Source organism: Terrapene carolina, unplaced genomic scaffold (assembly GCF_002925995.2).
Source record: "Terrapene carolina triunguis isolate 2854851 unplaced genomic scaffold, T_m_triunguis-2.0 Scaffold33392, whole genome shotgun sequence".
NCBI classification, from domain to species: domain Eukaryota; kingdom Metazoa; phylum Chordata; order Testudines; family Emydidae; genus Terrapene; species Terrapene triunguis.
In genome coordinates this window covers 1,556,805-1,583,027 of record NW_020697743.1, presented here as the reverse complement: position 1 = coordinate 1,583,027, position 26,223 = coordinate 1,556,805, and the positions used below count along the sequence as shown (strand labels likewise).

At 48.1% G+C, this 26,223-nt stretch overlaps 2 protein-coding genes across 2 annotated transcripts; one reads left to right on the top strand and one right to left on the bottom strand.

Moving 5' to 3' along the window:
- Positions 1-5,831: 5,831 nt before the first annotated feature.
- LOC112114284 (THAP domain-containing protein 1) lies at positions 5,832-15,141 on the bottom strand. Its single transcript, XM_024210930.2, has 3 exons — positions 14,928-15,141; positions 13,742-13,943; positions 5,832-6,387 (listed from the first exon to the last, which is right to left on the bottom strand). The coding sequence occupies exons 1-3, from the start codon at positions 14,996-14,998 to the stop codon at positions 5,947-5,949; spliced, it is 714 nt and encodes a 237-aa protein (XP_024066698.1). The 5' UTR covers positions 14,999-15,141; the 3' UTR covers positions 5,832-5,946.
- A 5,443-nt stretch (positions 15,142-20,584) lies between these two features.
- Positions 20,585-25,302, top strand: LOC112114286 (transcription factor jun-D-like). The gene has a single exon (XM_024210933.3). It carries the CDS (start codon positions 20,991-20,993, stop codon positions 22,176-22,178), a length of 1,188 nt encoding a protein of 395 aa, XP_024066701.1. The 5' UTR covers positions 20,585-20,990; the 3' UTR covers positions 22,179-25,302.
- Positions 25,303-26,223: the final 921 nt, after the last annotated feature.

Below are 26,223 nucleotides of genomic sequence, written 5' to 3'. Positions count from 1 at the left end.
CTACCTCTGTACTGGAGGTCAGATTGCATAAGGCAGCACACAGAGAATAGCAGTCACTGCGTTCTGGATCCAAAAATCACAGTACTCATTTGGGCCCTGTAACGAGGCGGTGGGATACCCCACAGCCCCACTGAGGGCCGAACCTCCCCTAACACCAACGTGGGCGGAGCCATCGGGTCCGGCGCCCGCCCCTCAGAGGTCACGGCGCCAACCCGGAAGTATAAAAGCAAGCCTGCAGAGCTCAGTGGAGACCAAGCCGGTGGAAAGAGTAGACGTCTGTGGCTGAGCTCCTGCTTGGGAGACAGCAGCAGGCCATGACCGGTCTGCTGACTCACCAGGCCAGCCGAGCCTACCCCGCGCCCGTTACCTCAAGGAGGACTGGCTGAGCCTGCCCCTTTCCAGCTACCCCGAGGAGGAGCCGAGCCTGCCCCTTTCCCGCTATCCTGAGGAGGAGCCGAACCTACCCTTCGCTACCTACCCGGAGGAACCGATGCTGGTGGAGACCACCGAGGACACTAGTACGGCCCAGGTACCCTACAAGCGGGAGTGTGGAAGTAGCCCAGGGGCAGCCGACCCCAGTCTGGCTGCTGCACTGCCAGAGCCTATGTCAGTGTGTTGCGGCCAGGATTCCCACTGACAGCAGCGAGTTTCCGTCGCTGCTAGGGCCCCGGGCTCGGATGCAGTGGAGTGGGAGGGCCTGCGTCCCCCCTGCCACCCACTCCTTGGGTGGCAGACTCCCCCTTTTCCCCTGGCCTAGAGAGGCTGGAACCTCTTGCTCCTTGACTCAGCCCCTGCTTAAGGGCCTGGGTTCCTGACTATTTGATTGCTGCCCCGCCCTGACCTAGGGCCTGGGCTGCTACAAACCCATTGACTTCGCCCTGCTTAAGGGCCTGGGTTCCCGAACTATTGGCTCAGCCCCTGCTTGAGGGCCTGAGCTCCAGACTGCGTGGTTGCTGCCCCGCCCTGATCGAGGGCCTGGGGTTTTTCCTGAACTATTGGCTCAGCCCCTGCTTAAGGGCCTGAGCTCCTAACCGTGTGTTTGCTGTCCCACACTACCGCTGGACTAGGACTGACGGCGGACCAGAGTGAGGCGGTGGGATACCCCACAGCCCAGCTGAGGGCCGAACCTTGGCCGAGACTTGTACAGGCCCCGACTCAGCAAGGTACTTACATGTTTAAAGTTAGGCACGTGCTTGAGTACTTTGCTGAGTTGGGGACTTGAAGAGCAGGAATCTACAGAAAAATTCTTGTAAAAGGAACAAGAACAAGTTGATGTACTGTACCCCCCATCACCATACATGGTATCAGTAGGTGAACATTAACAATTCTTTAGAACTGACTATGCTTTTGTATTAGCCATTTTTGAACCTAAATATTTCCCAGATTATTTTAAGTACTTAAGGGTAATAACAAAAAACCTCAAGTATTGGTTTGCACATTTTTGTTTTATATTTTCCGATGCTTTTTTCCCTGCATCTGAAACCACAAAAACATCCTTTATAAAACTATTAAAATGACAATTTGGCAAGGAGGGTGGGGGAGAATAGAAGTACCCCAAAGCTAAGTTTGCTTTAGCAAACTGTTTGCTAAGTTTCCACCTGGAACAGATATTGAATGTAAACAATTAAGTTGAGACCTTAAAAAATTGAGTTTAACAAAAATGCTCTCAGATACTTAAATACAGGAACACTACCAAACAGTAATGAAAGCAGATACAGAATGGTTGATGCCAGAGTATCAAGCTGTTTCTAAATACTATTTCTCATTTTGAAATGCCATGCTCAAAAGAGCAGCGCTAAGGAGAAAATGAAACACGTATTTTTAAAACCCATCTTGAATTAGAACTGCTAATCAGAGCTAGAATTCACACTGCATAAATGTGGACACAAAAAAAATCACTCTCCTACTCTCTAATAGATTTGAGCCGTGGAGAGGGTGTGTGTGTATTTCACTTGTAGTGACTAAATCAAGGTCAGCACCAGCTGCTTCTCATTAAAAACTAAGATGATGAACCTAAATGATGTGATTTCCAAGTCTTATTAGACATAACACGAATTCAAAGTTGTTATACTAAATGTGTCATTCTAAGGGGCCCCCCCAACCCCAATCCTGATTCTGCACTGATTTCAGAAGTCACAGTTGGATGCAATGAAAGTTGTGAGTGCTTAGCACCCTTGAAAAAAAAATCAAGCCATTTATTTGGTGCCTAGTGTTCGGCACCTGAGTTTGAAAGTTTTGGTCGAAACCTGTCTCAGATTACCCGTTTGTAAAAAGGGGATAATACCGAGATCTGTTCTCCCCTCTGTTTTAGACTATATGGGAGCAAAGCACCCGACACCTCCACCACAAGAGGGAACAGAGACAACATGGTATAGTCCCACCTTCCACAAAGCTCTCACACCCCTCTGCACCTGGCTCCCTGCATTAGAGACTGTGGCTTATCAGAGGCAGTGCTGAGAAACAGCCACTCTCAGCAGCATGCTGCCCTTCCTGACACCATTCTTAGCAGAAACCCAGCCTAACATGGGTTGGATGGAACTTCCAATGCAGCGCTACACCTGCTTCCTCTCCCAATAGCTACAGCTTCCGAGTCAGATATTTTGACATATTTCCATCCTCCCCTGAGGTTTTCCAAAGGAAGAGATGTACATACTTGGGGTGCATTTCATGGGGCGGACTATACACTTTCTCTACCTCACTGGAGTGATGTTGGATTGGTGTTTATACAATGCTCTGACAATAGAACAGACAGAGAATCATTAGTTTGAGGTTAGAAAGTTATCCCACTCTGCAATAAGCACAGAATAAAAGACAGGTGGGATTTTCAAAAGTGCCTCTCTTCCCACTGAAGACTATGGAAGTGGGAGCAAAGTGAGGCAGATACGAAATGTTTTTGAAAATCTTGCCCCCCAATAGTCTTCACTCTCAGCTGAGATACTCTTTGCCCACCCAACTCCCAGGCCAAAACTCTGTTATACATTTTATACTTTGTGACAGACCCAGGCCAGTTGGGTATAGCAGAAGGCAGATATACTGGCCACTGGATTAACAGTTTTCTGTTCCCTGACTGACCAGAGCAGGGGCTGCTCCAGGCTAATGAGAACATCTGACTCCAATTAACCTGCAAAGAGTCAAGTGAGGCCATTAAGCTAATGTGACCACCTGACTCTAATTAAGGCCCCGCTGATACTATAAAAAGGACTCACTCCAGTCAGGCAGAGGAGAGCCAGGGGAGAGGAAGTGTGGCTGAAGGACTGGTTAATGAAGACACCCTCAAGTTATTGATAAGGGAGCCCTAAGGTAAGGGGGAAGTGGCCCAGGGAAATGTACCAACTCTGGCAGTGAAAGGTTGGCTGCCAACAGCTGCTACCATTAGGGTCCCTGGGCTGGAACCCGGAGTAGACGGCGGGCCTGGGTTCCCCCCAACCCACCACTACAGGAACACCTCCTGGGAGGGGAAGTCAGGCCCCTGTCAGGACAGGAGGCTAAACTGTTCTAAAACAAGCCCTAGGGACAACAGAGACTGTGGGAATTCTCTCACCAACCTCCTTGCTGGCTTAGGATGAAAAGGGCTCAGTAGACTGTAACCCTGGCCCTAGAGAGAGAAGGGCTACGTGGAGGGTCACAGAGAGCCACTGAGGCTAGCATATACCACCTAGAAGCGCAGGACCCACGGGGACAAGGTCAGAGCTCTGCCACAACTTGTTTAACCTGCATCCTCCCCCTATTAAAAGCATGGCAGATTTTAAAAACCAAATGTAGATTCTAATTGTGAGATGTATTTGTAAAACATTTTTCCAGTTTATTAAAACTAGACATGGAAGGATTAGATTTTCATTGGTAAATGTCAGTAAATGACAATTTCATATAAATGAACGGAAAAATATTTCCGTCAATCAAAATTACTGCTTGAGAATTTATTAGTGATTTCAGGACACTTACTTTGTATATTTTGACATGTAATGTTGACAATTTGTGTTTTAACAGTTCTACTGCAACTCAAAAAAATTAAAGCTTTATCTACTGTCAGTAAACAATTATCTGACCCCGCCCCATACGTTTGCACAGGAGTGAACATTTAAATCAGGCCTGCACAACATGCGGCCCACGTGGGCTCACTGTGCGGCCCGTGGGGATTGAGTAGGTGGGCTCACTGTGCGGCCCGCAGGGGGGCTGAGTAGGCAAGCGGGCGGGCAGTGGTGGGGAGTTAGTAGGTGAGCCGGGGGAGGGGGGCTGAGGACGCGAGTGGCGAATCGGTGGCTGACCTGTTCTACTGATCTGGTCTGGCTCCCATCCCCCTCTCCCAGGGCCAGCTCCAGGCACCAGCAAAACAAGCAGGTGCTTGGGGCGGCACATTTCTAGGGGTGGCATTCTGGTGCCGGCCATCATAGGTGCCGACTCCGGGGTATGGGGGAAAAGTACCCCCGCCGCCCCAGCTCGCCTCTGCTCCGCCTCCGCCTGCTCCCCTGAGCACGCCGCCGCCACTCTGCTTCTCCCCCCTCCCTCCCAGGCTTGCCACGCGTGAAACAGCTGTTTCACGCAGCAAGGCTGGGAGGGAGGACAAGCTGAGCGACGGGGCGCTCGGGGGAGGCGGCGGTGGTGGAGCGGAGGTGAGCTGGAGCGGGGAGTGGTTCCTCTTACCCCCCCCCGTTACTTCCTGCGCCCCACCACCCTAGCTCACCTCTGCTCCGCCTGCTCCCCTGAACGCGCCACCGCTCCACTTCTCCCCCCTCCTCCCAGGCTTGCCACGCGCAAAACCGCTATTTCGCGCAGCAAGGCTGGGAGGGAGGAGAAGCCGAGCGGCGGGCACTCGGGGGAGGCGGCGGTGGTGGAACAGAGGTGAGCTGGAGCGGTTCCTCTACCCCCCCCATTACTTCCTGTGCCCCCCGACCCTAGCTCACCTCCGCTCCGCCTGCTCCCCTGAACACGCCGCTGCTCCACCCTCCCTCGTCTGAGAGGGAGGGGGAGAAGCGGAGCAGCAGCACGCCCGGGGGAGCAGGCGGAGTGGAAGTGAGCTAGGGTGGGAGGTCGCGGGGGGCCCGCAAGAAGCAATGGTGGGGGAGAAATGCGGCACGCCAGGGGGAGGAGGCGGGGCTGGGGATTTGGGGAAGGGGATCGGAAGGGGTGGAGTTGGGGCGGGGCCAGAGGCAGAGGGGCATGAAAAAAAGGGGGGGGGGCGGCCAAAAAATTTTTTTTGCTTGGGGCGGCAAAAATCCTAGAGCTGGCCCTGCCCTCTCCAAGGGTTGCAGCTGTCTGGAGGTGCCTGCCTTCCATGCCTTCCTCATTCATACCTCATTCATTCAACAGGGCAATTGATTACAAAGTGGGGGGAAGATCTTATTCTACTTCTAGCAAAAAGACATTTTTCTTTTACCTTAGGGGCCCGCTATAACAAATTACAGAGGTTCAATACTGTTTCGGTGGGGTGGCGCTGGGGAAGGAGGGTTTGTTTCCGCAGGGAAGGTGGCGCTGGGGAGGAGGGGGGTGTTGTGTTTCGGCAGCGCTGGGGGGGTTGTTTCTGTGGAGCGGGTGGCGCGGGGGGTATGTGTGTTGTGTTTCGGGGGGGCGGGGTGGCGCGGGGGGGGGTGGGTTGGCAGCGCTCGGGAGTTTCGGCCCTCAGCTGTTTTCTTTGGAGTAATATGGCCCTCGCCGCTTTACAAGTTGTGCAGGCCTGATTTAAATTATCAACAAAAAACCTTAAATAAACAAACATTGATATTTTCCATCAATATTACCAAAAAAAGTCTAATTCTGCCAAGCCTAATTAAAAGTGTTAAAAGTTGCAATGACAATGAACAAACTGTGCTCTATTGAGTATTTTATAGCTTCTTTATTATTTTTAGAATGGTTTTACACACTTAGAGAGCATTCATTTTTAAACTGAACTTCTGTGTTAGTCTGAAGAGGCTATTTGGCACTGCCCCTTTAAAATGAACGTCAATGTTTTTATGCAGGTACTTCTACGATTTCAAAATAGTCATTAGGTAGAATCACATAGCCTTTTCCTGCCACTATGTCTTTTTCCTTCTGAAACTGAACAATCTCTCGCAGTTTTTCAATCTGTCTTTCCTGACGTCTGCATCGCTGCTGCGCTGTCTTGAGCTTCTTTCGCAGTTTTTCAACTTGTTCCTCCAGCTGCTGAATTCTCTTTCTTTGATGTACTGTATCCTCTACAGTATAGTTGTGATCACAGAAAACGGCAAGATTATTAGGGGTCTGGAGAGGAGGCATTAATAATCCAATACTTGGATCTACCAATCTTGCATCTATTTGAGACAAAGGAAAGGAAGGTTGCGGTGGGGCAGGTGGTAGCAGAGGAGGGGGTGGTGGAGGAGGGGGTGGTGGTGCAGCAGACAGATCTTCGGGTTGCTCTATAAATTCTTCAGTCTAAAACAGCAAGACAGAAAGTACATTTTAATCTGTTTTGTGAACAGCATTCTAATTGCCACATATCTGTATGCAACAGTTGCAGCACCCAGCTGACAATGCACTACGCATGGCTGAAATTAGTAAATGAAGGTGATAAGCACCCCCCTTTTTAGCATTAATTCTGTTCATGAAGTTTGATGGCCTACATTTTCAAAAGTGATTGGGATTTGGGGGACCTCAGTTTTCAATGCTCCGTTTGAGCCACCCTAAAAGCTTTCAGAAATGCTGAGCACCCACCTTCTTAAGTCTCAAGTTGGACACCTAGAAATTGAGGCAACCAAAATCTCTAGTCACTTCTGAAGACTTTGTCAAAACACTTATAAAATTTATAAACTGTCCAGTCTTTAACTCCACCACACGGTTGAAGGGTTATCAGCTGCAACAACTCATTCACTCACTTTAACCTAGATACACTTAGTGTACTTACCTAGCCCAAGTCCCCCCAAAACAGGTAATGAACAGAGGGAAGTCTTAAATCCTTTCTGCCCCAAAGATATAGAGAGCATTCAGAATTGCATGAGAATTTCTCGGTGAAAGATGCATTGACCTAAAAGTCAATTTTGTAACTGTCTGCTTTGATGGGCTCAATGCATTTAATGGCATTAACCGTGTCAGAGACAGAGATGCTATATTCTTCACCCAGGTACTTGCAGATTACATAACCTATTGCCAATCCTCAGAGCACAAGGTTCTAGGGGTATGTTTATACTACATAAGTAGTGTAGATGCTTCCTACATCGACAGAAGAGGTTTTGCCATCAATGTAGATAATCCACCCCTCCGAGAAGTAATAGCCACAAAGAATCCTTCTGTCAACCTAACTCTGTCTACAGTGAGGATCAGATTTACCTATCAGGGTGCAAAATTTTTCACAGCCCTGAGCGATCGAGCTAGATCTAATATATAGGTGTAGAAGACCATGGAAATACAGCACTATCCAAGACATCCTAGCCAAGCAATTTAGTATCCGTTTTTAATCTACTGCCTAGACATTGCTCCTGCATAGACTATGATACTAAGCAGAGTGTAACTGGAAAGTCAGTTTTGCTTCCAGTGTTGATTTAAAGTTTCTTGTAGGTGCCCATGTATAATCAATCAGTATACATTAGCACAACCTCAATCTGACAATCCCAGTTGTGTGCCTCAGATCAAATGAACCTATGTTTTTGTCACAATGTATCTTTTAGCCTCACACATGAAGATGTCAAGCATTTTGACCAGGTCAAACTTGTACTAGTCAACCATAATTCTCAGAGCCCCCTTTGTGGGGAAGATTGCAAGGGAAAAAGGAAGGGGAAAGCATGTCTCTCAGTGAGCAATTCACCCTCCTTAGGAGCACTTGGGACAATCTGACAATTGCCAGACAACTAGACTTGCAGAAATTGGTATCCTCCAATTCTAGTCTCCCCTTTTTGGCTGATGGCACATGGCATCTTTCATAAAAGATCTCCTTCTCAGTATATACGTGGTCTTCTCCCTTGGTAATCCATCACTGACATATTATGGGCGAATTCAAAGATTTCTTATACCCAATGAAGTTTTTGTCCCAAAGATCCTACCAGGAAAAACAGCAACAGGTATTAAAATAAACAGTATTACACAGCTTTTTACATCAAGATAATCAATCTGAACCCTGCTCTGAGAGCAACGGTTACCACTATCTATGGTCATTTTAAAATTGCTGCAAATGAGCTGGTAATATCAAAACAGCTCGGAGCGAACAGCTGTGCACATCGCCAAATCCACCTCCACAACTGACACTAACAGGCATCCTTACTAACAGTACAAAAAGAGGGGGCAAGGAACAAATGAGCAGAGAGAGAATTACACTCTGCTCCCTAGAAGTGGTCCATCCACATGGGTTGAGGCACAGTGGCCAGATGCAGGAACCTGAACTGCCACTGATCCTGATATATTTGTCCTGGGGCATGGGCAGTAACTTGGTTAGAATATTCTCCATCTCACCCTTTCTCGTGTGTCTAATTTGGCTCCCACCATACTCATCTTTTCTATCAGGGAAACTCAATCAAAGAAGAAAGTATAAATAAAGAGTATTTACCTGAAAGTTGCTCATCTTTTCTTGCACACGCTGTGTCTGTCTTTCTTTCTTACTAGCTGCCTTCCATTTTCCACTTACATTCCCTCTTTATTTTCAGGCTATTTTCTTTATTTTCCTACTCTCCTGTGTGCCACTCTTCCTGTGTGCCTCTCTCCCCATCTTTTCCCCCTCTGTCATCCCCCCCATATCTCTGTTTGAGCTTTTTCTGCTGTTCTTCTGCTATTCTCACCATCCTTTCTGTTCCCTTCTCAAAGGGGCAAGAGAAAAGAGACTTATTGGTGCATGTTTTATCTCCCTTACAGAAGCTAGGAATCCTCCAAATCACTCCTGTTCCGTGCACTCAGTGTGCCGAAAGGGAAGAATTGAATAACCCACTCTAGTCCCAAGGGTAGAGCCTGGGTATGTCACTCGGTGGTGCAATGAAGAAAAAACACATGTGCTCTGTCAGGAGGAGCTACATTTGATGTTTGGAGGCAGTAACACTGCGTATGTAACAGACAAGGTGTGTGAGGGGTGGGGAGTAGGAAATGCAGAGGTAATATTATGTATACTTCTATTACACTCCACTTTTTCTTGCACTTCATTTTACCTCTCTGCTAAAGCATAGGCCAGGGTGTGTAACACTCTTTTCTGAAAAGATAGACGAGTTCAACCTCAGAGCTATGGGATCAAAAACCCTGAATGTAGGTATTAATAAACAGTAGAGCTATCAATAATCACACTGTTAAAGAACAATAGAATACCATTTATTTAAATATTTTTGGCTGTTTTCTACATTTTCAAATATATTGATTTCAATTACAGCACACAATATAAAATGTACAGTGCTTACTTTTTTATTACAAATATTTGCACCGTAAAAACAAAAGAAATAGTATTTTTCAATTTGCCTAATACAAGTACTGTAGTGCAATCTCTTTATCATGAAAGTTGAACTTACAAATGTAGAATTATGTCCAAAAAATTACTGCGTTCAAAAGTAAAACAATGTAAAAATTTAGAGCCTACAAGTCGGAGTGTTGCTCTTTTAAGACGTCTGAAAGAACGCTCCACATCTCATCCCTCTCAGATTTTGGATGGCACTTCGGATTCTTAAACCTTGGGTCGAGTGCTGTAGCTAGCTTTAGAAATCTCACATTGGTAGCTTCTTTGTGTTTTGTGAAATCTGCAGTGAAAGTGTTCTTAAAACAAACATGTGCTGGGTCATCATCCGAGACTGCTATTACATGAAATATATGGCAGAATGTGGGTAAAATAGAGCAGGAGGCATACAATTCTCCCCGACCAAGTTCAGTCACAAATTTAGTTAACGCACTATTTTTTTAATAAGAGCCATCAGAAGCATGTCCTCTGGCACGGTGGCCGAAGCATAGGAATGTTTACTATATCTGACACATAAATACCTTGCAATGCCGGCTACAAAAGTGCCATGCGAACGTCTGTTCTCACTTTCTGGTGACATTGCAAATAAGAAGCGGGCAGCACTATCTCCCATAAACGTAAACAAACTTGTTCGTCTTAGCGGAACAAGAAGTAGGACTGAATGGACTTTAAGCTATAAAGTTTTACATTGTTTTGTTTTTGAGTGCAGTTATACAACCAAAAAAACCAAACTACATTTGTAAGTTGCACTTTCACGATAAAGAGATTGAACTACAGTACTTGTATGAAGTGAACTGAAAAATAGTATTTATCATTTTTACAGTACAAATATTTGTAATAAAAAATAATATAAAGTGAGCACTCAACACTTTGTATTCTGTGTTGAAAGTGAAATCAATATATTTGAAAATGTCGAAAAACAGCCAAAAAATTAATACATTTCAATTGGTATTCTATTGTTTAACAGTGAGATTAAAACTATGATTAATTGCAATTAATTTTTTTTAAGTTAATCACGTGAGTTAACTTGATTAATCGACAGCCCTAATAAACAGCAGAGAGAGCGCGCTACAATTCCTTAGTGAACAATTAATATGCATACAGACATTTGCAAAAAGTATTAGGAATACTTTTGAATAACTTATTAAATAAACTATTAGGCAGTAAACCTGTTAGTGATCCTTATATAGACTTCCTCACTTAAAAACATAAGAACAGCCACACTGGGTCAGATCAATGCCATCTACCCCAGTAGCCTGTCTCCAACAGTGGCCAGTACAAGAGCTTCTGGGGGAGTGTACAGAAAAGTTAGAGGGATCCATCTCTGTCTTTCCCTCCCAGCTTCTGGTAATCTGAGGGTTAGGGTCATCTCAAGCATGGGGTTGCTTCCCCAGCCATCTTGGCTAGTTCTTTTTGAACCCAGTTATACTTTTGGCCATCACAACATCCCATGGCAATGAGTTCCACAGTTTAATTATGTGTTGTGTGGAAAAAGTACTTCCCCTTGTTTGTATTAAACCTGCTACCTATTAATTTAATCGGGTAACCCCCGGTTTTTGTATTGTGTGAAAGGGTAAATAAAACCTCTCTATTCATTTTTCCACACCATTCATGATTATACCGACCTCTGTCACATCACCCCTTAGTCATCTCTTTTCTAAACTGAACAGCCTTAATCTTTTTAGTATCTCCTTGTATGTAAGCTGTTCCATACCCTTGATCATTCTTGTTGCCCTTCTCTGAACCTTTTTCATTCCACTATATCCTTTTTGAGATGGGGAATCCAAAACTGGACACAGAATTCAAGGTGCAGATAAACCAGGGATTTAATATAGTGGCATCATATTTTCTGTCTTATTTTCTATCCCCTTCCAAATAATTACTAACATTACCCTTTTTGACTGCTGCTGCACGTTGAGCTGAAGTTTTTTCAGAGAACTATCCAAGGGGATTCCAAGGTCTCTTTCTCCAGTGCTAACAGCTCAATTAGATATTCCACTATATGTGTAGATGGAATTATTTTTCCAGTGTGCATTACTTTGCACTTATCAGTGTTGAATTTCATCTGCCCGTTTGTTGTTCAGTTTTGTGAGATCCCTTTGTAACTGCAGTCAGCTTTGGACTTAGCTATTTTGAATTAATATGTAGCAATTGCAAATGTTGCCATTTCACTGTTCACTCCATTTTCCACATCATTAATGAATATGTTGAACAGGACAGCTCCTGGCAGAACCTCTCGCCACTGTGAAAATGGACCCTTTATTTCTTATCTTTTAACCAGTTACTGATCCATAAGAGTCCTGTTATTCCAGGACTATTGTGTTTCCTTAAGCGCCTTTGGTGAGGGACCTTGTCAAAGACTTTCTGAAAATCCAAGTACTCTACATCACCTGGATCACCCTTATACAGATGCTTGTTGACACCCTCAAACAATTCTAATAGATTGGTGAAGCATAACTTCCCTCTACAAAAGCCATATTGACTGTTCCCCAACAAAACATGTTTATCTGTGCACCTGATAATTCTGTTCTTTACTATATTTTCTACCAATTTGCCTGTTACTGAAGTTAGGCTCACCAGCCTATAATTGCCAGGATTGTCTTTGGAGAGTGTTTTAAAAATTGGTGTTACATTAGCTATCCTCCTGTCATCTGGTACAGAGGCTTGTTTCAGCAATCAGTTACATACTATAGTTAATAGTTCTGCAGTTTTGTATTTTAATTCCTTCAGAACTTTTGGGTGAATACCATCTGGTCCTGGTGACTTATTACTGTTTAATTTATCAATTTGTTCTAAAATCCTATTGATGCATCAATGTGGGACAGTACTTCGGATCTGTCACCCAAAAAGGATACCTATCGAGAGCTATCTCCCCCACACCTTGGTTTCTTTACATACATTTCAGTGTAAGTCTGCAACAGAACATAGACTCTTGTACACTTTAACACCATATACACACTGCCTTCACCTCTTCTCACTTTCTAATATGGCTTCAAAATATGCCTGTGTCACCTGGATTCTCCAGAGCGTGAGAAGGGCAGCCTCTCTCAGTTCCCTCCAAAACACATGAGAATCTCCTAAGCAAAATCAGCAGTTCAAAAGATTCTTGCAGTCAGCAGCTAATTCCAGTCCCTGAGCTAATAGTTGACTGCTTAATTGGTATCTATGTAGTGTTGTTGTAGCCACATTGGTCCCAGGATATTAGAGAGACAAGGTGGGTGAGGTAATATCTTTTATTGGACCTACTTCAGTTGATGAAAGAGACTAGGTTTTGAGCTTACACGGAGCTCTTCTTCAGGTCTGGGAAATGTACTCATTCCCTGTCACAGCTAAATACAAGGTGGAACAGATCGTTTAGCATAAGTAGTTAACACATAGACCTCTACCCTGATATAATGCTGTCCTCACGAGCCAAAAAATCTTACTGCCTTATAGGTGAAACCGCGTTATTTCGAACTTGCTTTGTTCCGCCGGACTGCGCAGCCCCACCCGCCCCGGAGCACTGCTTTACCGCATTATATCCGAATTCATGTTATATCGGGTCGCATTATATCGGGGTAGAGGTGTATTTTCAAGGGACCATTGAGGATGGGGACCAAGAGGTCAGATATAAAGTGATTGCTTTGTGAAAAGTGTTACAGGTGATACGGTTTTTGTCATTTATCAGTTTTCTGTATGGGTTCATTCAAGTGTGCAGTGATTGTCTCATTTCACCCACATAGTTGTTGTTGGGACATTTAGTGCACTGGAGACATGTTAACAGGCTACTTCACCTTAAATGGTCTCTTGAAATATAGGTTAACTACTTATGCTAAACTACCTGTTCCACCTTGAAAGCTTGTCTCTCTCACCAACTGAAGTTGTTCCAATAAAAGATATTACCTCACCCACCTTGACTCATTGGTTTCTAGCAAGATAGGGAACCTATACCTGTATCCGAAGTGAGACAAGTATTGGAACACAGCCTTCATATCAGAAACATCTCTTTGGCCCTGCATCAATCAGCTGATGACTCCAATTCACATATTTATAACCCTTTCCCGAGTGCCAACTGGCTCAGCTCTCAGGTGGTGATTGTGTGGAACCACAAGATCACTTACTCTTAATGTAAACTTTCCATATAGCTTCACAAAAACAGCTGAGCATTTCTAGTTGTTACCATACCTCTCTTCTATATGTCCTGGGACCCTTCTAAGTTCTCCTGCTCTCTGCACATGTGCAGAAATAGACGATCAGACTTAAATCCGTATCTCCTTCACACTGCTTTTCTCCCTTCTTTGCATTTTAAAAAAATATATACTTATACTGCAGTATTTGACTATGTATACATAAATTAAAGTACGTATTATAAGAAAGAGTTTTCATGTTTACCTTTACCTTCTCACTGGGTTCAGTGTAACAAAATATTGTGGGCACGGCATTTTCTTTCAGTAGCTTGTTGTTGCACTCTCTTTTAAAGCAATCTGGAGTAAAGTGTTCTGAACAAATGCTGCTATACTTTGTTGGTTTGAAGTTTTTTCTTTTAACAGCAGCTTCCCATTTTTTGCAGAGATCAGGTCTCGTGAGAGGAAACCTGCAAATGAAATGGACCTTCAACTCCATTTCAAGGTTTTCTAAAAGAAGCAATAGCACTGTAGACATACTTAAGACAATGTATTGGTGTAGCATCTAGACAACACTAGTCATGGACCAGGACCCCCAGTGTTAGCTGCAATATAAACAAGGAACCAAAAGCTCCCCCGTTCCCCCCCCCCCACACTGCTACATTCAGCACCATTGCTTAGGGCCTGATTTTGCAAGCTGATAAACACAGTCATCTCCTTGCTGGGCATAGGGGGGCAATGGGGAGGCACAAGGGGTCACCTTCATGGATCAGCTGACAGGGCAGAGCCCAGGGGCAGGTTTTTGATTTATTCAGGGGAACTGAAAAAGCCAGGCCAACATCAGGCCGCCCAACCAGCAAGTGGCAATGAGGATTTCAATACAGAGCAAGAGGCCTCAAACAAGCATGTTCCCAGGACACCTGCAAAGTGTGAAGAAGCCTCAGGCTCCTTTGCAAGCTCTCCTAGGAAGCTCAGACCAAGTGGTGCAGATGCCTGGAGCCAGACCCGGTGATGGGCGGGCTGGCGCAGCCCCTCACTTGCCCAGTGTTTACATCCCCCTGTGGGCTAGGCCGTGCCCCTGAGCTAGCCGGCCCATGCCAGGCAAGAGGGCTGCCTGCTCCAGGCACCAAGCAGTCACGTGGCCCAGGGTGCCAGGGCAGATCCGTCCCGTTCCCCAGGAGGAATGGGGCAGGCTGTCTGTACAGCGCCGGTCACAGCCGGGCCCCCACCTCAGAAACCCCTCCCCCCACGCGGGAGGAGCAACTGGGACAGGCCCACTTGCGCAGGACTCCCCCTGGGCGAGCGCGCTCCCCAACAGCCGGTGCGCACGCGCTCTGGGCTTCTCGCCAATGACGGTTACTCCCCGCGCCCCCAGCGCGCCCCCTGAGCATGGCCCCTCCCCGCGCCGTGGCGCGCTCCCGCCCCGCGCAGGCGCGCTCCTGCCCCGTCCTCACTTGTGGAAGGAGATAGGCTTCTCTTTGTCGTATCGGTTCCGGCAGCGGTAGGCGGAGCAGGACTGCACCATTCTCCCCCGCCGGCGGCCACCTGCTCCGCTCCAGCGCCCACAGAAGAGGCGCGCAGGGACCCAGCTAACTCAGTCACTGCCCGGCCCCCATCCCCTTTGCTATTAGCCCCTAGGAGCAGAAAAGGGACACGGCCTCTCCCGACTTCAAGATGGCGCTGCCAGCTTCAGCTCAACTCTCGCGATAACAGCGCATCGCCCTCCTCTATTGGCCGGTCCCCTACGCGTGGGTGGAGTCTTTCCGATCAGCCCACCAATAGGCGCAGAGACTCTGAGCGCGGCGCGGGCCCTAATCGCCCCGCCCCTTCCTGTTCTTTGCCCTTGCTCCGCCCCCTTTGTTCACACATCTGGACAGGAGCCAGGCAGTACCTCCCTGCGCTCCTTCCAGCTTGAGGCTACCAGACCGATTCATTTGCTGATAGGGTGACCAGACAGCAAGTGTGAAAAATCAGGACCTGGTGGGGGATAATAGGAGCCTGTATAAGAAAAAGACCCAAAAATCGGGACTGTCCCTATAAAACCAGGACATCTGGTCACCCTATTTGCTGAGTCCCACTCTCCTGCCTTTGGCCAGCAATTCTGTCCCTCTAGCTGCTAAGGGCTGCTCTCCTGGGTGAGGTGGGAAACATCAGGCGGGCCAGGGCTCCTTCCCTCCTGGGGCTGCTTCCTGCCTCCTAGCTTCTCTCCTGCCTGCTGTTTTTCGGGACAGAACAGTGGCATAGGCCACTGCCAGAGCGGTGTTCCTGGAAGTGTAACTAAGGCTGTGTCTACACTGTAGGGCAGTGGTTTCCAAACTTTAACAACCTGTGAACCCCTTTCACTAAAATGTGAAATCTCGTGAACCCCCTCCTAAAAATGAATATTTCCAGGGATTTAAGTTTAAATCTCCTCAGTGTGATGCTAACATTCATTCACCTCTCACTGAAGCAAAACAGCACTCTAGAGAAAATGACTTAGTATCGAATTACTGAGGCACCTGAACACTGCTACATTAACTACTACTAGGTTCCGGCTGGTTTGGCGTGCAAACACCTTTTCTTCCACCACCAGGGCCATCCCTAGGAGGGTGCCCTGCGAGGGACAAATTAGCCTGGACCACCCCCCATGTACAGCGTGGCCCCTGCTCAATCTGTCCTTCATGCCACCCAACTTCCCGTCTGCCAAGGGGTCCGAGCTGCCACCAGCGTGCCTGGGGTCCCAGCTGCCTTCCTGCCCGCAATGGGGCTCAGGCTGCTGGCCCCACACTGGGGTCTGGGCTGCTAGCTCCACACTCCACGGGGCTCGGGCTGCCGGCCCCAACTGCCCGGCCCCACGCTGACTGGAGCTCGGCTACCCACTCAGCGCTCCACAGGGCTCGGCTGTCTGCTCCGCAACTGGGTCACACCTGCTGCCTCCCATGCCTGGGGTCCTCTGGCCACCATTAAGGAAATTTTTCTGGCAAACCCCCTGTAACATTGTGCGAACCCCAGTTTGGGAACCTCTGCTGTAGGGTGACCAGATAGTAAGTGTGAAAAATCGGGACAAGGGATGGGGGGGTAATAGGAGCCCATATTAAAAAAAGCCCCAAATATTGGGACTGTCCCTATAAAATCAAGACATCTGGTCACCCTACTACACTGCCACTTTCAGCGCTAACACTTTAGTCGTTAAGGGGTGTGAAAAAACACACTCCTGAGCGACAAAAGTGTTAGCGCTGAAAAGCACCAGTATAGACAGTGCTTGATAAAGCTATCACTGCTCATTTGGGGTGGGTTTTTTTTTATCACCGGGAGAGCTCTTTCCTGGCAATAAAGCGTGTCTACACTGCCCACATCACAGTGCAGCTGCAGCCACACTGTAACGTGGGCAGTGTAGATATACCCTAAGCCATGTGGATAGGGAGAAGCTGAACAGGCCAGCGTCCTGTAGAGGCCCTGGGGGAAAAGGAGCTTGGTTTGGAGGTGCAGGGACAGAAGCACTGAAATGTGCCAGGAAGCCGGCTGAGTAGATGAAATGTGATGGGGAACAGGGACAAAGGAATTCCTTGGCTGGGGGGACAACTGGTGGATAATAGGGGCAGAGGGAGAATTGATATATTAATGGATCGGTCACTAAGGCATGAGGTTCATTCATTCAGCAAGCTCAAGACGGCAAGCACTGAGTGGCTCAAAAGGAGCTATCATCAGCTTGGTCAGGGCCACATTAATACCCCTGACCCAAGGAATTTTAAATAGAGATTTTAAAAAATTGTAAATCCCCCCCATCCTCTTAACCGATGACACAGTTCTCTAACAGCTCAAAAATACAATACATAATTTTCCCCCTACAACCTTGAACACATTTAGCATTTTCTATTTTGTTGTTGTGATGCTCTGTACCTCAAGGGGAACACCCTACACCCCCATCTTCATCTTTATAAAATGATTGTGTGGTATCCAATGCAAAGTTTGTCATGTTGGGTGTCTTCGAAAGGCTCATGATGCACTGAGCATGGTTGTTATAGTAATTGTCACAGTAATGTTATAGGTTATAATTTCATGTATATAGTTATGAGACTGAAAATGTGTCCTCATGGCTTAAAGCAAACCCATGCAAATACTCTCCAAGAACAGAGAGGCAGTTTACACCTCATCAGGGCATGGATGGGACAAACCCAGCCCAGCCTCACAGGAACAATGAACACTGGCTTGGGCACCAACAAAATAATCTGTTAGACCCTCGAGGGAGTCACCCCCTTCCTTTGGGCAGTTTGGGACTGCGATGAGGTAATGCTCACCTGACACTGAGGAGGGGGGCAAAGCCAAGAGGGAAGAAAGAACATGATAAAAGGGAGAGACATCTGCCATGCTCTCTCTCCTCCACCTACATCTACAGACACCACCACCAAGCGACTGAAACGCTGATCAAAGAGGAGAGCCTGACTGAAAAGTAACCAGCCAGCCTGTGGTGAAAAGCATCTAAGTTTGTAAGGACATTGAGAGTGTTAAGATCAGCTTAGAATGTGTTTTGCTTTTATTTCATTTGACCAAATCTGACTTGTTATGCTTTGACTTATAATCACTTAAAATCTACCTTTATAGTTAATACATCTGTTTGTTTATTCTACCTGAAGCAGTACGTTTGGTTTGAAGTGTGTCAGAGGCTCCCCTGGGGATAACAAGCCTGGTACATATCAATTTCATTGTTAAATTGACAAACTTATATAAGCTTGCAGTGTCCAGCAGGCATAACTGGCACTGCAAGACGGAGGTTCCTAGGGTTGTGTCTGGGACCGGCGATATTGGCTAGTGTCATCTGCTTGCAAGTAGCTGGGAGCAGCTTACATGCCAGAAGCTGTGCGTGAACAGCCCAGGAGTGGGGTTCTCACAGCAGAGCAGGGTAAGTCTGGCTCCCAGAGTCAAGGATTGGAGTGGCCTAGCAGATCACTGGTCCAGACAACACCAGAGGGAAACGTCACAGTTGTACCCTGCGTATAGTAGATAAAGAATTCATGAGTCAGTTGTATACAAGATACACATTGACTAAAGCAAGCTATTCTGCAAAGCCCTAGCCCAGAGGTTTTCAAACTGTGGGTCCGCGAGCTCCATTCAAGTGGTCCACAGATCATTGTCTTAGAGGGAACTGTTTTCAAACTTTTTTTCTAGGGCCCAGTTGAAGAAAATTGTTGATGCTCACAATCCAACAGAGCTGGGGATGAGGGGCTTGGGGCGTGGGAGGGGCTCAGGGCTGGGGCAGACGGTTGGGGTGAGGGCTGTGGGATGAGGCTAGGAATGAGGGGTTCAGGGAGGGGGAGGGGGCTCTGGGCTGGGGCAGGGGATTGGAGTGCAGGAGGGGGTCTGGGCTGGGGGTGCAGGCTCTGGGGGCACTGGGAATGAGGGGTTAAAGGTGTGGGAGGGGGCTCTGGGCTGGGGCAGGGGTGCAGGAGGGGGTCAGGGCTCTGGACTGGGGGTGCAGGCTCAGGCTGGGGGTGCATGGCACTCAGCCACAGGCACTGCCCCCCCCAGCTCCCATTGGCCAGGAACCAGCCAATGGGAATGCGGAGCCAGTGCTCGGGGTGGGGGCAGTGCATGGAGCCCCGTGGCCCCCCGACCTAGGAGCCAGACCTGCTGCTGCCCTCTTCCGGGGCACAGCACAGTATCAGAACAGGTAGGCACTAGACTAGGCTGCCTTAGCCAGGCAGCACCGCCGATGGGACTTTTAACGGCCCAGTCGGCGGTGCTGACCAGAGCCACCGCGACCCAGTACTGGGTCGCGACCCACGGTTTGAAAACCACCGCGCTAAGGTGTGAGCCTGGGTGGCCGCACATGAGAGACTGAAGGGCCACCCACCTAATTAGTGGAGCCGTGCAGGACCCTGGAGAGAGATGCACATGTAAGGGGAAGTGGTGGCCTTGGGGGGGAATAGGGAGCAGGTGGGAGGAGGCAGTGGGATGAAAAGAGGGAGTGGGGGGGAATTTGGGACGTGCAGGGCTGCAGTGGCCAGAGAAAGAGGCAACTTTCCCCAGCGATGGTGGAGACCCAGAGGTACCCCCCTCCTTCCCAGCCCCAGTTCGGGGGCTGCCGCGGCCAGGGAGAGAAGGCACATCCGTCGCATTAGAAAGGTAAGACTACTGATATTAAAATATGAAGTGTGTGATTTTATTTGTAGAACAAAAAAAGTTAATTTTATATATATAAAGTGCTTTTACCATATATATACACATTATATATATATATATATATATATACACACACACACACCCCATATATATAGTGCTTTTATCCAAAGCGCTTTACAATACTTAAACAGTACAAACAACATTTGGAAAGCTCATTAAGTGGTCCACCGAGAGCCTCTGCAATTGAAAAAAAAAGTTTGAGAACCACTGCCCTAGCCTATGTTACCATACACCGTATACTAGCACTGCCTCATTCACTGCACTTTCCAAGATGCCCTTTCCAAGGTCATTAGAAAACGGTAAGAATGTTCTGCTGTGTTATCTGAGACACAATAAACCAGGTAATTAAAGACTGTGTCAGAAGGCAGGGTAATGAGGCACAGTTAGGGTTGCAGGTGGAACTTTCAATTCGGTACTTCCTGATTTTTCAGCGCTTAATTATGCAACCTGCGCATTCCCTTAGCATACTTTCTGCGTAGTAGTCTGCAAAGAGAAAGTCAGATTACGGGTGATGATTTCATCCCTTGTAGTCCTCCCCCATAAACGCTGCACTGTATACAATCCCCTCCACTGCGTTATTGGGTCAGTCTGTTCCCTGTGCCTCTCCCTAGTACTGTAGTCTAGAGGGATGCAAACAGGTCAGGCTAAAGACTAGTTTGGGAAGCTGTGCGTTACAGTCAGTGGAATAACGCGAAGAGCAGAACAAGCCCCTGCTTCTGTGTGCAATGAAGGCGATGAAGAGCGATCGTTAATAAATGACCCCCTCCCTCCCCACAGCTCTCACCAAGGGGCAGCGCTCTGCCAAAGCCCCTTTCCCAGCTGGCAGAGCTGTTCAGCCCGCAGCAAGGGAGCGCGTGTGGGCGGGTGTGTGGGCAGCTGCCAGCGCGGAGCTGTGTGCGCTCCCATGCCCAGGCGGGAGGGAGAGAGCCGCGGCCGCCGGAGGGGCGGAGAGAGCGGGCGCGAAGGCGGCGCTGCTGCTGGGAGGGGGTTTGACATCAGTTCCCCTGTAGGAGTTTCAGTAAATGCCACAAGCCGAAGGCGCGGAGCCCTGGGCGGCGGAGGAGGCTGCAGCTGCCCCCGGTGGGAGCCGACCCGCCTGCCAGGGGTGAGCCCGGCCCCCGCCTCCCCCATCGCGGACACCGCGCGGAGCAGAGCCTGGGCGCCCCGGGCGCAGGCAGCCCACCTCCCTGCCGTGCATGCGGCTCTGGATCTCCTTCCCCTGGGTGCCGGGCTGAGGCGGGCGGGGGCCCCCCGACCTCCCGGGCGAGCGACCAGTCCCCGCAGTCCCCGCGGGGGGTCCCCTTGCTCCCGCTCCGGCCGGAGGCGGGGCGGCCCCCCTGGCCGGCCGGGAGGGCAGGATGAGCGGCGGCCGCAGCGGCCGGGCGGCGGTGAAGATGGAGGCCCCGTTCTACCCCGAGGAGGGGCTGGAGCTGCTGCCCGACTTCGTGCCGCTCCCCGGCTTCGGCAGCGGCCCCGGGGCAGGGGTGGAGGCGGCGGGGCACAAGCTGCTGCTCGGGGCCGGTAAGAAGCGAGAGATGGCGGCGGGGGCGGCCGCCTCCCCCTCGGCGCTGCCGGGGTCCTACACACTGCGGCCGCCCGGCGGCACCCGGAGCGGCGCGGCGCTGAGGCTCATCCCCGCCGCGGCGCCCCCGGGCTCGGCAGCGGGGGGAGGAGCCGGCGGCAGGGGCGGCCCGGAGGCGGCTCTGTTGGCGGCCGGGTCCCCTGCGGAGCTGCCGCTGCTGAAGCTGCCGCCCGCGGCGGACCTGGAGCAGCTGCTGATCCAAGGCAGCGCCGGCCTGGGCCCCGCCAGCCCCTGCCCCGCCGCCGCCCCGCCCCCCGCGGCCGGGCCCTTCCTCTACCGCCAGCAGGTGACGCAGGAGCAGGAGGGATTCGCCGACGGCTTCGTCAAGGCCCTGGCCGACCTGCACAAGCAGAACCAGCTGCTGGGGGCGCCGCTCTCCCCGGGGCCCTGCCGGCCCGCCCCCGACCCGCCCGCCGTCTACACCACCCTCGGCACCTTCAACCCGGCCGGGCCGCTCAGCCCCGCGGGCGGCGCCTACTCCGCCGCCCCGCCGGGCCTGCCCTTCCCCGCCCCCGCCCCGCCGGGGCTGGGCAGCGGCCGCCTCCCCGCTCCCGGCGCCGCCAGGGCCCTGGAGGAGCCGCAGACCGTGCCCGAGGCGCCTCCGCCGGGCGAGGCCGGCAGCAGCGCCCCGACGCCGCCTTCGCTGTCGCCGCTGGACGCGGAGAGCCAGGAGCGGCTGAAGGCCGAGCGGAAGCGGCTGCGGAACCGCATCGCGGCCTCCAAGTGCCGGCGGCGGAAGCTGGAGCGGATCGCGCGGCTGGAGGACAAGGTGAAGGCGCTGAAGGGGCAGAACGCCGAGCTGGCCGCCACCGCCAGCCTGCTGCGGGCCCAGGTCACCCAGCTGCAGGGCCGCGTCCGCAGCCACCTCTCCAGCGGCTGCCACATCAGCGCCGCGGGCCCGCCCGCCCCGCCGCCGCCGGAGGGCCCCGCCGAGCCCGCCGCGCCGGAGACCAGCGCCTGCTGAAGCCGCGGGCCGGAGTGGGACAGAGACGGGCCCAGCCGAGACCGAGGGGGCCGGGCCCAGCCCCGCGCCTCAGAAACGTGCAATCGTCGCTGCTCGGAGACTGAAAGCGGGGCCGGGGACGGGAGCGGCCCCGAAAACACGTGCGAGTCTCGCGTCCTCCTTTCCACCAACCCCTCCGGGCGCTTTGCCGGGGAGGAGCCAGAGGCCACCGGCCCCAGCGCGCTGCCGCGGCGGCGAAGGAAAGAACTTCAAATATTCCGGAGTCGGTCGGGGATTTGATTGTGAGGGTAGCACTAGAGTATAGCAGGGGGAAAATAGGGATTCAAAGGTTAGAGATTATTGACCAATAGAGAATTTTAAGTACCTAGATTGAAGGTTCGTCTTTATTTATTGGTGCCTGGAAAGGAAGCACAGTACAGAAGTTGGGTATTAAATGTCTTGTAAGGTATATTTATGTTGCAGTGAGTACAAAAGATTTTTATATTGGGTATTTAACTTTTAAAGCTGACTTCAAGAGAAATTCCTACACTTCAAAGTGAAGGGTGTTTGGGGGTTGTTTTTCAAAGTTCCAGTGAAGAACTTGAGAGATCTGTAAAGAGTTCAGAACTAAAATAACCCCTGTTTACAGAAAGTCAACTTTATTTTTCTGCAAAAGGCATAATTCCTAATACACCTTAATATAGTGTGTAGTGATGGTTCAATATGTTTATTCAGAGCTTGAAAAGAAGCTAAAATTATACATTTTTTTAAAAAAAGTGTGTATGTGTATTTAAAACAAAATGTGGCAATGGTATTTCTTGGTATTGAAAGGAATTTTTTAAAAAAGATTGTTTTGCTGCAGAGTAGCTTTTAATTTGCAGCTGGCAATTAAGACATGCAAGTAAAGCACTTGAATGGGTCTGGTTTTAAAATCTAGCTTTAGCTGATAGAGATTCTGCCAGGTAACAGGTTAGAATGAACCATATTTAATTACAGATTCAACTGTAAGAAAATACTCTTATAGATCATAAGCTCCATATTATTTCTTGTGCTAGTGCAAACTTGGAGCATTGGTATATATATTTATTTATTGAAACTTGAAACTTTTTGGATGTCACCTAAACCTTATTTTTATAGCAAACGCATACTAGTGGAAGAAATTAATTTGGCAGAAGAGCGTCATTTATGCCTTTTCTTTCACTGTGCACATTCCAGTTCTGCTTGCTCTTTATGGGGTATAGTAGCAATTCAATGCTACCCAGAAAAGGGCTCAGATTGTTTTTTAGCTCTAACGGTTATTATGGTAACTCCATTGTATTATGTTTGAATAAATCATAGAAACATAATGGAGAACTAGATTTATTTTTTCAGAAGAAATATGTAAATAATATTTTCTTGTTCTATTTTATTCTAAAGACATTTTTCTAGTTGCCTAGGGAGGGGAAGAGTCAAAAGTCAGAATGTGAGATGAGTTTCTGGGCAGAAGAGTCTGGTGTGATTTATTTATTTTTGCCTAGAATTTAGTAATAAGGGATAGAAAAGGAACGGTTTTCTCTGCTTAGACTTAATCCTTGCTTTTTGGGATTCTCTGGATAAATAGCAAAGACCATGTTATGGGCAGATTTGCTTTTTTACTACCCTTTGATGTGCATGTTCTGAGCACTTCTGCAAATCAAGGTTTATTCAGTCTTGTGGCTTGGTACAATTAAATGTTCACTTTCAGCACGAACTCTGAAGGTTCACTCAACAAGAAACCCTGTCTTCACTTAGGCCCTGATCCTGGATCTGCCCATACTCCAAACCACTGAAGTCAGTGGGGCTCAGCATGAGCAGATCCAGTTGCAGGATGGGGGCCAGCATAGTCTTGAAAATATCTTAACTAATATAGTTTGTTTTATAAGCATGATCAATTAAACCAATTCCGTAACTGTTTTATATCATCCATGTCCTCTTCTGAAAGCTACTTCAGCTATGCTTTCAAAGGCATGAAGGGGAATTGATATGCATACAATGTTTTTTACTTGTAAAGAGAGACTTGTGAGCGGGTTAATTTAAAATAGCATAGCTGTAAATGTAAACTGTGTGAGGCTTCCCCATGTCAGGCCTGGGACACACACTTAGCACAAATGACTTCAATGAGTAGTGGAGATGCAAACCACGTTAATCGTTTAAAAACTGAGTAAAGTTATAGCATAGCCAGAGCCAAAATGAATGATTTCAGTGATAGTCTAAAACTCCCTTCTTCTGTCCTAAGAATTGTGTATTAGAAATACTAGCGAACAAATGCAATGCCGCTTAATTCTTACGAAGTAAATACAACTTAAAGATCTTTTGCTAAGCATTCAGTCAGTTTCACCACACTAATAGAATTCAACCAGTAATAATGTGCCATATCTGGCAAATGTGTTTAAAAATGAACCAGTGCTTAGTACATGGAAAAACTGTATTTGCAAAGGTGATGGTGCGGAAGTAGAGAATCGATTAATTTTTCACACTTAAACACAAGCTTTACATAATGAGGGAAGGAGGTAACCCTACTTAATAAACAAATTTGCATTGAGTGCTCTGCACTGGCAATGTTCCTACTTCATGGAAAATATACTAAGTATTTTGGTGATACAGCACAGTGGTCAACTCCTGTAATTTCAAATGAAAGTGGGGGAGGTGGGTGAAGACCTTCTAGTAGTACCTGAGGAAAAGGTTGAAAAACACCTGACACTTGCTGCAATCTAGTCCATTTTGTAGGTGCTCTTTGCTCATCAGAAGTATTTAAAGATATAGCTTTAAATAAAGGCACTGTCTATCATTTCCGATAGGGATAGTTCACCAATATCTAGAGAAGGGGATGAGCTCCATGAAGAGAAATCACCACAACCTTGCTTCCAAAATGGTGGCAGAATTATAATATGGGGCCAGTGAGGAGCATAGCACTATTAGGGCTACAAAACATCACTTGGTTTCTCCAGTGATACCTCCACAATTTGTGGAGCTACATGGCACGTTATTCTCACCAAAGTCTTATCCGACCTCATCTTGAATGTCTGCAGTGTTGTTTTTATGACTACCTCCTTAAGTCTGTTCTTCTACCATTTTTTTTAGCTTGTAATATTAAGACTAAGCTTTCTTTACTTCAGTCCATTGTTGCTTGTCGGACCATCTTTTTTAAAATATTATAATACCCTGTTTATTTCCCTCAGTCTTTTATGTCATCTGATCCTTGTATCATTTTTGTTGCGTTTTGTATTTCTCCTAGTTTTTCTTCATTGTTCCTGAATTTTCAGAACCAATAAAGTACACAACAAATGCACCAAGTATGGTCTCATTAGGCCATTTTAGACCCTGATATCTGGTTTTAAAATTTTCAAAACCACTTAAGTGACTTGGATGCTTACATCCTGTTTTCAAAAGTGACAGGCACGTAGAAGCCTAACTCTCATTAAAAGTTGACTTTTAATGAGACTTTAGGACTTTGAAAATTTTACCCATCCTCCTAGACTTATATCTGATTTCTTCACACTCATTCCTGATGCTGACTGTTCAAGCAAAAGATTCTCATATCTGCAATTTATCATCACTACCAGTCAGTCTTGCACTGTTTTCCAGACAGGTCCAATCTCTCGTGGTCACTCTACCTGTGTGTTACTATTTTGTGTTTCTCATCAGCAAAGTTGATTGCAGTTGAATTGAAACCTTCCTTTAGAGCTAGAATATAAAAATATTACTCTGCGCTAAAAAGCATTGGTCCATGGTATTTAATTGGTACTTATGTTTGGAATGTCTTTGTGTCTAGGTGCTACAGGAAGGTGGTGGTGGTTCACTAGATGACATTTATTCTTCTGATTTAGTGTTAAACCCAACATCCCATGGATGGTGGGAGGAGTACTTGTGGTTAGGAATTCCTATTCAATCCTCCTCTCCTCGGGCACTGGGGTGGGAGCTATGGGCAACTGATCTACTGCCCATGCTGACTTGGAGTATGGAAAACATGTTCCGCTGCTTGTAATTTGTGGTTCCATTCCTAGAAGAGCTGTTTAATTCACTCCTCACTCAGAATGTGTAGTGACAT

Bases quoted from the DNA above. Each gene is read 5' to 3' on its own strand.
- LOC112114286 (XM_024210933.3), top strand. From the start codon at position 20,991: ATGAGCGGCGGCCGCAGCGGCCGGGCGGCGGTGAAGATGGAGGCCCCG.
- LOC112114284 (XM_024210930.2), bottom strand. From the start codon at position 14,998: ATGGTGCAGTCCTGCTCCGCCTACCGCTGCCGGAACCGATACGACAAA. The intron at 13,944-14,927 runs GTGAGGACGGGG...TTTCATTTGCAG, and splicing joins AAGCCTATCTCCTTCCACAA to GTTTCCTCTCACGAGACCTG. The intron at 6,388-13,741 runs GTAAACATGAAA...TTGCTGTTTTAG, and splicing joins AACCCAGTGAGAAGGTAAAG to ACTGAAGAATTTATAGAGCA.